At 42.1% G+C, this 15330-nt stretch overlaps 1 protein-coding gene across 1 annotated transcript in view; it reads right to left on the bottom strand.

The window, feature by feature from the left end:
• Positions 1 to 15330, bottom strand: part of CNTNAP2 (contactin associated protein 2) — a 1160842-nt gene that overhangs the window by 881748 nt on the left and 263764 nt on the right. Inside the window, exons 5-6 of the mRNA XM_037035585.1 lie at positions 11684 to 11887; positions 7231 to 7415 (exon numbers count right to left, since the gene is read on the bottom strand). Of these exons, the coding sequence (XP_036891480.1) occupies positions 7231 to 7415; positions 11684 to 11887 (389 nt within the window). The remainder of the gene's footprint in view (positions 1 to 7230; positions 7416 to 11683; positions 11888 to 15330) is intronic.

The following is a 15330-nucleotide window of genomic DNA, read 5'->3' as shown; positions in this document are numbered from 1 at the left end:
TTACTGTATTGATTAGGAACATCTTCAAAGTTGGTGGCTAGAACTTGAGAAGTGCAGGTTTAAAGATATTATAGGTCTTCCGAATTCTAAGGACTAAGGCTAATATTTCTTCCTGTGACTCTCTAGCTACTACTGCCTGTAAAAACAGTAATTTTCCGTACATCTCTGGTCAAATGACAGTATTGTAATACCATGTTTATATAATACAAAATTATACTTCTTTATGCATTGTCAATGATGACATTTACTGTTAATAATGAAAAAGTAGTGTGCGGTTCTACTAATCAGAGATGCAATATCAAGATATATAACCTAGATGTTATGTGTGTTTGTCATTATCATTCAATGGTACCGTTATGAATTTTTCTTTGAAAGCTTTGAAAATGAAAGTGATAGGTAAGGCAGTTTTAAATGTCAAGGCTGCATATTTGATACATCAGGCAGAGATCTTTCTAGAAGGCTACTGGATGGTCGTGTTCCATTATTTAGCATCCTGGCATTTTATATGCCTAATTTGATTTAGGGGGAAAGAAGCAGAAATTAATGATGGTCCGTGAGATAATAGAGGGAAAAAATACATCACTTAATAAAATAAAAAAATAATGGTTAGTTGTATATCATTTACCAGAAAGTTTACATGTAGGAAGGAAAGGGGGAAACTGAGACTGTATTTAAAAATTAGAAAACCACAAGAGGAAAAAAAATAGAGAATAACTAAAATAATGGAATGATTGAAGAAATACTTTCAAGTGGCACTGAACTGAACTTATGAGGGACATGCAGGTATACCTCATACCACAGGGAAGAACTCCTGATACTTAAATGGAGTGTTGCATTTCCTATCCGTAACTTACTTGATCAGTTTCTGCCCCAGGTGATGGTCATGAGATCTCCTATCTCTAATGACTTGCGGTACCGCATTTTGAACTATAGAACTAAATCCCAGTTTAGTGTGCTTTTTCCATTCTTTTTCCGTGTGCACAGTTTCCACAGGGTCCTTTTCCTTCAGGAGGATGGCGCAGACACTCCTCTGGGTCTCTGCTGTCAGCAGCCCAGGGGCACGTGCCCTGCATCCTGGGAGGGTGCCTGGGTGAGGAATCACCGCCTCAGTTTACCAGACTGCTCACCTCTAAGAGACGTGGGTTCAAATCCCAGTTCCTAATGCAACACATTGTGTGTTAATGTAACTAATCACTTCTTTCTCGTTATGTATTCTCACCCGTAAAATGAAGTGACTGGACCACAGAATATTTTCTAATATTGTAATCATTCTGATAGTAAAACCTGCTGCAGTTCTTAAACATCAGATAGTCCTATGACTGAAAGGACTGACTTTTCATGGATACTGCCATTCAATGATAACCGTGACCTTGAAAACTAACCACAGTAACTATCTTGTTAACTACCATGGGGTTATAAAGCCTGGCAGACAACAAGATATCTCCAAGCGTCCTTCCTTCCCACCTTCTTTAGGGCAAAAATCTGCTTTTCACGTCCACACATTGCTCCCTCGCAATGTGGTATGGTGTTTACCAGCCTCTCTGAAGCGAGTTTCGGTCTCAGGAGGTTTAAATGAAAGGGCGGCGTGTGGCTCCAAGGGCTAGACTTGAAATGACCTTCCTCTGCCCTCTCTCCTTTCCACTGGCTGGCAGGCAACATGGGCGTGAGGAGCTAAACCACAGGGATTTGCAGTGCGAATGGAGGGGCAGCAAGAAAACAGTGGGCGGGGTCCTGATGGCTAGGATGCCACCATCTGAGCCCAGGGCTACCTGCCTAGGGGCTCCTTTTACATGAAAGAGAATAAACAGAATTGTAACTGATACCACTGGTGGCTTCTATGCCTTTCGGTTGCCTCTTCACATAGCCCTACAGTAAATGTTCTATTGCATTCATTTTGTAGGAAAGGAATAAGATTTTTCCACTGGGGCACCCCCAGTAAAGGGCAAAAGGCATCAAACCCAGGCTTTTCACTCCAGTTTGAGCCCACGCAATGGATTCTCCCCAAAGTCCTAGGCAGGTTCTTGAGTGGACAAGGGGAAGCTATCCCCTCCTTTCCAAGAAGAGATGCATTATGGGTACAAAGGCAAGGGCCTCACACCCCCCCGTGGTGTATCCTGAGATTTAGCTGACAGTGAGCAAGAAGCCAGGCGACACTCCAGTCTGCTGTCTTGCCTTCTGATGCCAATGGCTGAGAGGAGGAAGGAAGAAGACTGGTAGGTACACCTGTGTGTTCTGCACCCTTCTCAGGTCACCTTGCACCTGCTTGACTGCAAATGGTGACTGGCTTTCTCTGTGGGGTAAAGGGGCCATGGAGAGGTGAGGGAGGTGACTCTTAAGCACAGTCACCAACAACAAAAAATTCCCACGTGGAATTGCATCTCCGCAATTTCTACTGTTTCTCCTGTGATGCACATCTCTGGGAATGACGAGGGGTGAGATTTAAGTCGCCCCTAACGGTAGTGTGTTGATCCCTGCTCGTACTGGCCCATGAGCATGACTGTTAAACCTGGCCATCACTACAAATTAAGTGATGTAAGCTTTAAGTGAAATAAATAACATTAAACGAAACATAAAGCTCAGAATTCATCTCTGCATTTCCCTATCATGCATGCTCCTGAAGTTATAGTTATTATGTCTATATGATGGAAATACTGCATAGCAGTGCAGTATAATACATACATTTGCTCTTTGGCCGCGGTGCATGGCATAGAGATTCTAAAAACCCTGACATTTCCTAAGTGATGGGAGTGTTTCTGTTATTCATAAGAAGTCCCTTTCGAGGTTTGAGTCTAGTTACTGTGTGGACGAGTCAAGGAGACATGCGCAAACACACTGAGACCAACTCTACTGTAGAACCCTCATCTTCCTCAAACAAATAAGCAAAAAAAAAAAAAACCCTATGTATTAAGATAAATGTGTAGAAAACACAAAGGTAGGCCAATCACTTTGCTTGTAGCTCCTAATAGTAACTGTACCTAACAGGACAGTAATCAGCAGCTTTACAGAGAGAAGTAAGGTGAGTCTGCGCTGGTTCTGTCTTAGTCAATGTCAATGTCCTCCTAGCGTCTAACAAATATGCCCCAGGCACTTTAGTCCACAAATGAGGATCTCAGACTCGGTCCTGTATGTTGATAGGCTTCGAAGTGTCCATGAAACCGCCGACCCCATCTGGGAAGCGTCATGTGTGTCAATACCCACAGATTTCCTCGCTAACTCAAAAGGGGCTGTGACCACCAATGTTGCTGCGACCCCATATTTTTAACTCTGCTTTTTTAGAAACCGGAATTGGGTTTCTTACTGCTAATGTTCTATGATTCCTCATCTTTTTCATAGTACTTCAAAGTTTATTAATGGGGAATGAATTACCCATCTTTACCTTCTCTCAAAAAGTGGGAGATAAGTCACATCAGCCAGGAATTGTGCAAATTTAGGGAAGACAAAATTATCTGGTATTTTCACATTATTTTCCTTTTGACAATAAATTTTGCTTTAATGAGGTTTTTTTGTTTTTGGAGAGGCAATTATTTCCTGAATATGTTTAACTTATTTTAATATTAATAAAGTCTTTAATCAGGGTCTATATCGCATTTTCTATTTCATATTATTTAGAAATATATGGAATATGCTGGTCTTGCTGCACACGCTCCCAGCAGTGCAGCCCTTCCCTAGCAGCTTTACAGGTGGCGCGTACAAGACTTAGTGCCGAGGGAAGGCCGAAAGGGACTTCCGGCCAAGATGGAGGCATAGGTAGAAACACTGTGCCCTCTTCCACCACTAAATATAAAGACAGTGAAGTTTTAGTAACAAAAAAACAGCCATAAGAGTGAAAATTGAACTGTACGGAAGTCCCACAACAACGAACCATTCATCCAGACCGGTAAGAGGGGTGGAGTCAGCAGCGGAGCGGGGTCGGGCTGGAAAGATCATTCGGTCTGACCGACCCAGGAGCGGAGGCGGTTGGGATCCCAGGCGTGGGGTGGCAACGGGTGGACCCAGTGAGGGCGAGGGTGGCTGGCTAACTGCAGTCACACATTCACACGCAGATAAACCAAGCGGAGGAGCGAACAGTGAGACAGACAACTCAGGCTAAGGCCCCAGCGATGGGAATTAGAGCCTGAAAGCACCAAATGGAAAGACTTTCTCGGGGCCGAGGGGCCGGGAGAGGCTCCCAGGCTCACAGAGAATTTGTTGGAGAGACCCACAGGGTCCTGGAGAGTACACGGGCCCACACACCCAGGAACCAGTACCAGAGGGGTCCAATTTGCTTGTCGGAAGCCCCAGAGGGGACAGAAACCTGAGAGAGCACAGAGCAGAGCAAAGCACCATTTTTCCTCCCCTCTGACCACACCCCCACATACAGCGTCACAAGCCAGCAACTGGGTCGCCCCGCCCTGGTGAACACCTAAGGCTCTGCTCCTCATACATAACAGGTGGAACAAAACCAAACATTATGACTCAAGAACAGCTCAAAGCCCCAGAGCCTATAATTCTAAGTGACCAAGAAATAGCCAACCTTTCAGATGCACAGTTCAAAATTCTGGTGATTGGGATGCTCACAGAATTAGTTGCTTTTAGCTACAAATTAGACGAACATATGAAGGCTAAACTAATTGAAATGAAGGGAAATGCACAGGAAACAAATAGTGATGGAAAGGAAACTGGGACTCAAATCAAAGGAGTAGGCCAGAAGGAAGAAAGAAACGACCAAACAGAAAAGAAGGAAGAAATAAGAATTCAAAAAACCACAGAGAGGCTTAGGAACCTCTAGGGCATCTTTAAATGTTCCAACATCAGAATTATAGGGGTACCAGAAGGGGAAGAGGAACAGCCACGAGTGGAACACTTATTTGAACAATTAATAAAGGAGAACTTCCCCAGTCTGGCAAAGGAAATAGACTTCCAGAAAATCCAGGAAGCTCAGAGAGTCCCAAAGAAGCTGGACCCAAGAAGGAACACACCAAGGCACATCATAATTACATTAGCCAAGACTAAAATGAAGGAGAGAATTCTAGAAGCAGCAAGAGATAAGGGAACAGTCACCTACAAAGGACTTCCCATTCAGATTGTCAGCTGATTTCTCAAAAGATACCTTACAGGCAAGAAGGAGCTGGAAAGAAGTATTTCAAGTCATGAAGTCCAAAGACCTACATCCAAGACCGCTCTATCCAGCAGAGCTTTCATTTAGAATGGAAGGGTAGATAAAGTGCTTCTCAGATAAGGTCAAATGCAAGGAGTTCATCATCACCAAGCCCTTATTATATGAAATGTTAAAGGGACTTATCTAAGAAAAAGAAGATAAAAAAATATGAACAGTGAAAGGACAGCAAACTCACAGTTATTAACAACCACACCTAAAACAAAAGCAAACTAAGAGGACAGCTAGATTGGGAGCGGAAACATAGAAATGGAGATCACATGGAGGGTTAGCAACAGGGGAGTGGGAGGAGGAGAAGGGGGGAGAAGGTGCAGAGAATAAGTAGCATAGATGGTAGGCAGAAAATAGATAGGGGGTAGGGCAGGACTACTACGGGAAATACAGAATATAAAGAACTTGTGACACATGGACATGAACAAAAGGTGGGAATGGTGGGGGAGGGGTGTGCAGGGTGGAGGGGAGTGAAGGGGGGAATGGGACAACTGTAATGGCATAATCAATAAAATATATTTTTTAAAAAGAAAAATCTATAATATGCTAATAGTGTAGGAAATTCAGAAAGTACTTAAACATAAAAGAAAATAGAAAACACAGTTGTAAATCCTGACTTTTTCACTTATTATTGCAGGTGCATATATTCCACACTTTTAAAAATGTCTACAGATACATAGATAAAACCCATATGTATGCATATGTGTTTATCTGAAATTTTAAAACTGGGGCCGAGGCATCCTGCGGGGACACAGCACACTCCTCAGGCCCCTTCCATATGCTTCACGTTTTAAAAAGGAACAGCCATACCCGGCATCTTTTGGCCAAACTGTGTTAGACAGTGGCTGGAGGTGGTCCACTGTCCCAGATCCTGCCTCACCGCTTCTGGGGAGGCCCCGCCCTGGTGAAGCTGGGATGTCAGTCGCCGCTCAGATAAAAACAGTGGTCCGTGACAGTTACCAGCAGAGCAGGAAAGGAGGGTGGTGGCGTCCACTCTGACTCCAAAGCCTGAGAAGTGTCCAGCGCAGGCGCACACATCCCATCAGGGCATAATTGTTATTGTTAAACTATGGTTTGTTCTGTCATTGAATGTGCATTTTTTTTTTCAAATGGCTACCAAGTTCTTAGGGCACAAACGCTTTTATGTTGTTTGGTTCTAACTACTACAGAGGGGTCTAGGGTGGCTGTGGAAAGTTAATAAGACACCAAGGGTCCCATGAATTAAGAAAGTTTGGAAACCTCTGGCTGATTAATAGTTCATCCTGTTTATTTTACTGTTATGCTCTGCTTGTTCATTTAGCATTATCCCTTTTATCTTAGTATACATTACACTGTGATAAATGTGTTCTTACAGAGCTCATTCCTATATATGGGTAACATTTTTGAATGCACAGTTAATGTTGAATTACTCTCCAAATAATTTATTTAAAAACCTGATATACCTATCAGTATATTATGAGAATGTATCATTTTTACTGGACCAAGATCATTGATTTTTTAAAACTCGTTGATCATTTGGAAGGGAAAAATATCCTTTTCTTTTTTTTATGTATGATTTCTTTAAATTAGCTTAATTTCTTTCGTGACATTTATATCTGAGAAAATAGAACTTGTCAAAAGAACTAACAGTCAAATTTACGAATGACCTAATAATATAAATCAGAACTCACAATTCCTCATTTAATATTTTGTAATAAATATTAGGCAACCCTTTGTCTATAATACTGTATAGTATTAAGTTAAACAGGTAGTTTATATTCTAATTAATGACCAAGGGAAACATTATAACTGAAGTTTATTGAGGACTTGTTAAATGATCCTGAAAATGTGATAGATGGCTCTTTCTTTTCACATTGTTACTTTGGTGCCAAGATTTTAAAAATATTTCAAGTACTGATTATCACAATTTGAGAAGTCAATAAAATGGCATACATACATAAATTAGGTTCTGAAGTTGTCAGTTCATTTTTCTTTGGAGAGTCAGATGGCAACGAAGCAGGGAGGCACTGTAATTCTCAGCCACCCAACAGCAGCACCGGTGGGCACCAGGGCAGCCCCCAGACCCCACCCCGCCCCCGGCTCACCTCGTAGTCCAGGTCCAGGTAGTCGAAGTCCCCGTTGGTGCGGAAGTGCTGCACGCTCCTGTCCAGGGTGAGGTCGATGCTCCGGCCCTGACGCTCGATGACCACCGAGTGCCAGTGGTGGTCGTCCAGCAGGCTTCCGGTCGTCACGGACGTGTGGCCGTAGATGGGGCCGAGCTGGTTGCTTCCTGGGTCACAGGGTGGAAGAGAAACAAGGCGATGAGGCCTCGGCTCTGGGCGGCAGCAGACCTCTGATTAGACACCAGGGGTTGATGCTCTGTCTCTGCTGATGTCGCTGTAGGAAAACCAGCGTGGGACTATTCTTCAGAACAGTTCTATGCTCAACGCCCGTAAAAGCTAGTCAAGATGGAAAGGTCTGTACCCTTAAAAATAATGAGCTTTTAAAAAGTACTAGGTTTTAAAATTTTATTTACTGATTGATTCAAGAGAGAGAAACATAGATTTGTTGTTCCACGTATTCATGCGTTCACTGGGTACTCCCTGTATGTGTCGTGACTAGGGATCGAACCCACAACCTTCGAGTATTGGGACGATGCTTCAAACAACTGAGCTACCTGCCAGGGCCTAGGTTCCTTTTAAAGTCAGTGTCCCATGAGCTCTGGCACCAGAGGGCCTGGGTTCTGATGCCCCATAATTCTGGGCAAGTTGACAGCTTCTCTGGGCCTCTGTTTCTTCAGATGCAGAAAAGGGAAAATGGTAGTTTCTTTATAAGGCTGCCATGGGGATTGTATTACTGAGTATATGCAAAAAACTTAGCATACTTTCTGGCATATAGTGAACATTCCTGAAACGGTACCTGTCAACAATCTTTCATTACTGAGGTGGATGTTGTTCTTTTAAAATACAGCATGCCAACTTTCCAGTTTTCTGTCTCCAAATGCCCTAATCTTAAGCACAATGTAATATTTAATGACATGGAAAATGTACACTAGTTATACCTATAATAGAAGCCTGCAAAATATGGCGTGCAGTATGCTAGGTGAAACAAGCCAGTCAGAGAAAGACGAGTACCATACGATCTCACTTATAGGTGGGATCTAATGAACAAAACAGACGAAGTGGAGACAGACTCATGGACACTGAGAACAGACTGACAGCTGTCAGGGGGTGGGGGTTCTAGGGGCTTCGTGAGAAGGGAGAAGGGATGAAGACACAGACCACAGTATGCTGATGACAAGAGGGAAGGGAGGTGGGGGAGGCAGAAGAGGAACAGTGGGGGAAGTCGTGGTGGGAGGAGACTTGACTCGGGGTGATGAACACACACTATACTGATGATGTGTCGCAGAACTGCGCATCTGAAACCTATATACTTTTATTAACCGATGTCATCCCAATCATTTTTCTGAAGTAACAAAGAAAAACAACATCCGCCATTGGTACACACAGCCTACTTGAGCAAGGTGAGTTCACTTCGCTTTCTGTGGCATGTACATTACGCAATGGCCATTTTCTTCTGCACTTGACCAAAAATGGTTATAGTGTGAAAATGAGCTGTGCCAGTTGCTAAATGGTAATGGATAGATCTCAAATGAAATACTATGATTTTGGTGGAGATTAAAAAATAGCTCTATAGGGAGCGGTCAATCACTAATAAGTGATTACTTGGGAAGCATCTGAGGATAAAGCTTTTCTGGAAAAACATCTATGGCATTAATCTAGTTTTGAAATAACATCTCCATTGTAATAAGGCTATAAATAAGACTGGAAGGCTGTGAGAATCCAACATGTTTACTAAGATCATCTCTGGAAGCTGTTCATATATTTTATACCATTTTCTATTTTGTCTAATGAAAGACTGCTTTGTATGGTCAGGCAAAACTAAGTGCTATAAAATATAATGTTGTTTCAGAATAAGTAGCAGCATAGAAATAACAGACACTCAGGACTGACTGAGAAATTAAATTATTTCCTTTTCCTCACATTTAAGATGCTCATGATACCCACACTGGATGTTTTTAAGGGATTTCCTAGGTCAAATTTTCTTCCCTCTGGAGGTGACATAGAATGTGATGACTGTGTGTGAATGTGGAGGAGGGGGGGAGAAGAAAAGAAGGAAGGAATCTAGGTGAAAGGCTACTCTCGGTTCTATTTAAGTATTTAGATCCGAAGATGAAGCAGCAGCCAGATGTGTGTGATGTTTGGGTAACAGCATTAAGGAGCCACGGTGGATGAGGGACTGAGTGTCCTCGGCTGTCATAAGCTCCAGTCAGCCGGTACAGGTCTATACATAAAATGCTTGCCAGAGAAATGGTGAAATGGTACTGCTTTTTTTTTTTTTTTGCGAGGTCATATGATCAGTGACTTCTCTCAGAAGAGTAATGAAATGTCTCACTTTTCTGAAAGCACGGTGGCTCCATAGGCGTTAGTTTTCTTAGAAAAAGGAGAAAGGTTGGAAAAACTAAACCTTTGAAGATACAATCCAACTGCTGTATGTGTGTATTTTTAACAATGGCTTACCTTTTTGTTTTCTGAGTTTCTCTCCCTCGTTCCTCCTCTATAACTACAACTTTTTTCCATTCAGTTTATTCAGTTAATAACATTATACAAGTTTCAGGTGTATAGTTCCATGATACTTCATTTGCAGATCATCTCTTAACTTCTAAGGAATCCACCTTCAAAAATTATTTAGAGCTAATCTCCTCACAGGTAACCCGTGAATACATGCTCAATATTAAGATTAGAGAAAACTATAAAGAATTAACATGTAAAACATTACCACTTACTTCCGTCAGTGAAGAGTGAGGTGTATTTCCTTCCTGACTTTTTATTTCTTTCACATTGCATACATATTATGCCGAGAGTAAATCACAGGAGCCTCTATGTTGTCAAATGGTCACCTCCCTCTCCTGTCTTCTTAGGTGACATTTTAGGGGGACTCAACACAGCGACCACCTCTGCACCTTATTTCCTCCTATTCACCCCCTACTTCTCAGTCTCACTTAGCGCCTTCCCCTTCCAGTCTCACGCACGCCACCCATCCCAACTTCGGTGACTCATCAGCACCCAAAATGCACCCTGACCAAATGGAGCTCTATTGGAAAAAACGGGCAATCTTCTATTAGAAGATCCTCCACAGATAAAATAGGGCTTCCCATATTTCTGAAGATGGCACTAATGCTCAGTGGAGCCTAAGCCATACCCTAGGACTTATCTTGTATTTATACTCTTCCTCTCTTGCTAAATACCCAATTCATTACAAGTCATGCCCAAGTGCCACTAAAGTCATCGCCCCAGTGGACCCAGGCCTCTGCATTTCCACCTTCTGCGGGCCCGTGCCAGCTCATCTTGTACCTTGAGGAATTCATCTTTGAGTCTCGTTAGTGGAAGCATTTTCTCTTGTAGAAGTGTAAGTTCTCATTCTTTAAAAAGTAATATCTAACGCCTGCACCATGCTTGACAGGATCTTACAGGGTTCGAACAACCCCTAACTTTTGGATTTCATTTTTGTTCCCACTTATTCCTGCTTCCCTGCTGTCCTATAAAATGCTCTTCTCCCCGACATGCTCCTGGCTAGTTTTTGTCATTGAGCTCAGCTCGAACATCTCCTTGTAGAGGACTCTTCTCCGTCCACATTCTCATGTTGATCCCTCTTGCCTTTGCAGTGTTGTATTTGCCCAATGAATTGAGCTCATGTTATAGCTGACCCTCAGACAACCCCAGGGTGAACAGCGTGGGGTCACTTACATACAGGTTTTATTTAATAACTGCAGTCAGCGCTTGGCATGTATGGACTTTCCACATTCCCAGCCTCGGATTCCTAACCCCAAATGGGAAATACTCTTTTCAATCTATGGTTAGTTGAAGCCATGGATGCAAAACGTGCACTGGAAAATCAAAAGTGGCATGGGCCCTGGCTGGGGTAGCTCAGTGGATGAGCGCAGGCTTGTGAACTAAGGGATCGAGGTTTGATTCCCAGTCAGGGCACATGCCTGGGTTACAGGCCAGTTCCCAGCAGGGGACACATGAGAGGCAACCATACATTGATATTTCTCTCCCTCTCGCCTTCCCTTCCCCTCTAAAGATAAATGAATAAAATCTTTTTTAAAAAGTGGCATGGAATTCACCCCTGTTGTTCAAAGGTCAGCAACTGTACTCGTCATTTCTTTTGATTTCATTGTTTGAAAATGATAACAGATAATCTACTGTCTGACGCCTGCACCAGGAGATGAACTTTGGGAGCTCAGCATCCTCCTGCTTTTCACCATGGCATCCCCTATGCCAGTATACACCCTGCACAATACACCCTCCATCAATACTTTTTGAGTGCATGAGTATATCCAAGTGTCAACATATACCAACTACTAGAAGTTCAGTGTGAATGCATAACAATGTGAACTGTTTTAACACCTTACATTTTGGGGGTTAAACAGCCTTAGCATTTCATTAATGGCAATGTTAATAAGTGGAAAGAATGATGCCCGAAGTCGGAACACACCTAGGTTCAAACTGAAGAGCAGCTTGGCTTTTCTCAGCTCCAGAGTGATGTAGTCCCCTTGCTGGCCCTCTCCGTGCAGGAGCACCCCTTCGCTCTCGGTGGTTTTAAATTTCAAGGCAATGACATCTTTCAGTGTTTTCATCTTCTTGTTTCTGAATCTATATGGCAACACAACATGGCCATCAAAGTTGATAACATCAGCCCCTAAAATCAGAACAAAATAACATAATAGTTCAGTTCTGGTATGTTATCATCCAGTGTGAAGTACATCTATTTCCAACCAGAGTCCGTACAGAAAAAAAATAAGAAAGAAGGGTTGTTTTTGATTTGTTTTGTTTTGTTTCGTTTCCCTGAGAAATCTGGAGTCCTGGGTTCTTGTTCATATTTCTTTTTCTTCTTTTGGTTGATCGTGTGTCCTGAACTGACGATGGGAAGATGTCATAAAGAATGATCACAGAAACCTCTCTTGATATAAAATCTTACTTCAGGTGTAATTATGGTTAATAACATAAATGTCCTCCATGATTTATATACTTCCCCTTTTAACTTGGGAATCTAGAGTTTATCTGAAATAAATACAAATTTTATTCCTTGTGGCATGAGACTTTACTGTCTTCCTTTTTTAATGAGGCTAATGATTATGATTTTTAAACATAAATTTTACTCACACATTAGCCTTTCTTTGACAGAAGAATGAGAGCACTTGAAATTCAGGGTTTGATGGTCTGCTGACAGTCTAATGGTTTTTATACCCTACAACATTTTGAGTACCCTTTATGGTGGTACTCAAGTTTATAGCTAATTGAACTTGAAGAAATGTATTAACATTTGCTCTTGGCCTCCCGTCTGAAATTTCATGTCAGCTCCTTGCCTTTCGAGTGGAGAATTGGGTAACTCCTCTCTCTGACCACACCGATTCCTTAGGCATAAATGAGCTAAGAGGACAAACTTCTAGGCTATCCTGTGACAATAAAGGTGCTAATTTGATTTCAGGGAATCTCACTGGAGACAGTAGCATATAAACTTTTTAGAAGTATAAAGAACTTGGTCACCATCCTCAAAAAAAGGCGAGGGCGGGGATTTGTTTTAGAACTGCCATTTTATTCACACAGAAATGGACATGAGATTGTCTAATGTATCCTGCCCTATTGGTTAGGGCGGTTCCAACCCAAGGACCGAGTTTGAGTGCAAAAAAAAAAAAAAGAAATCAAAGAGCAACAACAAAAAAAAACTTAGTTTCCACTCTTAGATCTTTCTCATTAGAAATATTTTTAATCCATCTATTTGGCTTTTAATCTGAAATCAGAAAACTCAGTGAAACTAAAGCTCCACATACTTTAGAATTACAAGACTGCCGCCCTGGCTGGTGTGGCTCAGTGGATTGAGCATGGGCCTGTGAAGCAAAGGATCACGGTTCGATTCCCAGTCAGGGCACATGCCTGGGTTGCAGACCAGTGTCCAGTAGGGGAAACATGAGAGGCAACCACACATTGATATTTCTCTCCCTCTCTCCTTCCTTTCCCCTCTTTCTGAAAATAAATAAATAAAATATTTTTTAAAAAAAGAATTACAAGACTGCCTCTCAGTTTGGGGCCAGGTCCTACTCAAGAACTTCATGGGGAGACCCAGGAGAAAAGTGATAGCAAGTTTGAGGCCGGTCAGGGAAATATTTTCTCATTCCATGTCCCAGTGCCCTGATCCTTCTCTGCTCCAGTCACCAGGGAACACTCTGGTTCCCCCACAACAAGAGGACACCACCCCACATCATCCCAAGGCAGCCACTGTTGTGGCCCAGAATCCCCAGAGGCATCGTACGCACGTTCATTTCCCGGGTGTGGGCACCACTTGCCAGGATGATTTTTGCTCTTGTCTAATTCTATAGCCTGACTGTCATGGCCACACTCATCTTGTACATTACTTGGAAATGATACAGAGAGAAGAATAACAGCAACAGGGGTCCTGAGGGCTGGGAGAAATACGTGAAAGGATTAAGCAAAAGAAAACCCATGAGTTTTAAAAACGATTTTATTTATCTTTTAGAGAGAAGGGAAGGGAGGGAGAAAGAGAGGGAGAGAAACTTCAGCGTGTGGTTGCCTCTCATGCACCCTGCTTCTGGGGACCTGGCCTGCAACCCAGGCCTGTGCCCTGAATGGCAATCAAACCAGTGACCCTTTGGTTTGCAGGCCTCCGCTCAATCCACTGAGCTACACCAGCCAGGCAAAATCCACACATTTTAGAGACACAGAAAACAGCATGGTGATTACCAGGAGGGAAGGTGGGTGGGGACAGGTAGAAGACGGCAAAAGGCGGGTAACTGGTGTTGGCAGGAGAATTGACTTGGGGTGATGAACACACAATACAGTGCACAGGTGATATATTATAGAACTGTGCACTTGAAACCTATATAATTTTATTAGCCAACATCAGCCTGGTAAATTAAAAAAAATATATAGTAAAATGAAGAAAAGAAACTAAATCTAAACCTAAGTTTTTCCTTTAAATCATCGATAAATTTTAAAGCCTTTAAAAATATTTATTCCATGACCTCAAATATTTGTGATTTTAAAAAAACAGGTTAGAGAATTCTTACATTCTAAAATCTCTAAGAGAAAAATAAAACTTTAAAGTTACAATTCTAATAGTCAGTTCCTTACTGTCCATAAAAAGACTTTCTTAATCAACAGAATTCTGTTCTCTAAGACGGATTCATGAAGGTTTATTTTACTATGGGGGAAAATCAGGCATTAAATTTTGGTTTCTGCTAACACTGCAAAGCCAATTAGACTTTAGCTTAATCAACTATATTGTCACAGCTGAATTCCAAGTGAAGCATCCTTATCATCTTTGATGAGAAATAGAAGAGAGAAAAGTGAAATCTGATGATCAGATACCAGGTTGAATTTATAATCCAGGAGTTGGTAGCTATTAGCTATTATTTTCTGTCTTAAAAAGTACCTCCATGCAAAGTCACAGGGAAGGAATAAATTCTGAACTCTAGAAGGTAAACCGCAGTTTCATCTCGGTGACAGAAGATGACAGATGCCTCCTTGTTTTGCACACCATCCAAATATATTAACCGACACGTATTTCCCATTCACCTCTCAGGATGCAAATGTTTCCCGTGCTCACATAGAAGGAAGGATTTTCCCACACTGTGTCCTCTCCCAAACCCAAATCTGCATTGAGTTGCAGGTACAGAACAGTGACTCAGGCAGATGTTGATGTAAAGAAAAAAGTGACGGAAAAGATGGGCACCATGTATTTCTCCAGAAGGTCCTAGGATACTAACAAAAGCATACCAAACCTCACCGTACAAACGGTCAGTGGTCAGTGGTGAGTGGAGAAATGGAAAAAATGCTTTGCGAGCCAATTCTCCCACAGTATTGAATCAAAGGTGTTCTTTTCTGACTGGGTTAAATGCTTGCACATTATCAGCCTATGGCCATGATCTTAGAGGCGGCCTTAATATCACAAAATTCCTAGAAAGGATCTATGATGTAAAAGTCACACACACCATGCACTTTTAAAAGAGTCTGAGGTATGGTAACATCCAGAATTTAGTTCTATTTCCTACAGAAATAGGTTGAAGTTTTATTTGACATCTAATCATCTGTGATTATTTGGGGACAAGTCTTCTCCCCACCGTG

Source organism: Sturnira hondurensis, unplaced genomic scaffold, assembly GCF_014824575.4.
Source record: "Sturnira hondurensis isolate 20B ecotype Veracruz unplaced genomic scaffold, ASM1482457v3 Scaffold0022464, whole genome shotgun sequence".
NCBI lineage: Eukaryota > Metazoa > Chordata > Mammalia > Chiroptera > Phyllostomidae > Sturnira > Sturnira hondurensis.
This window is presented reverse-complemented; position numbering and strand designations above follow the sequence as displayed.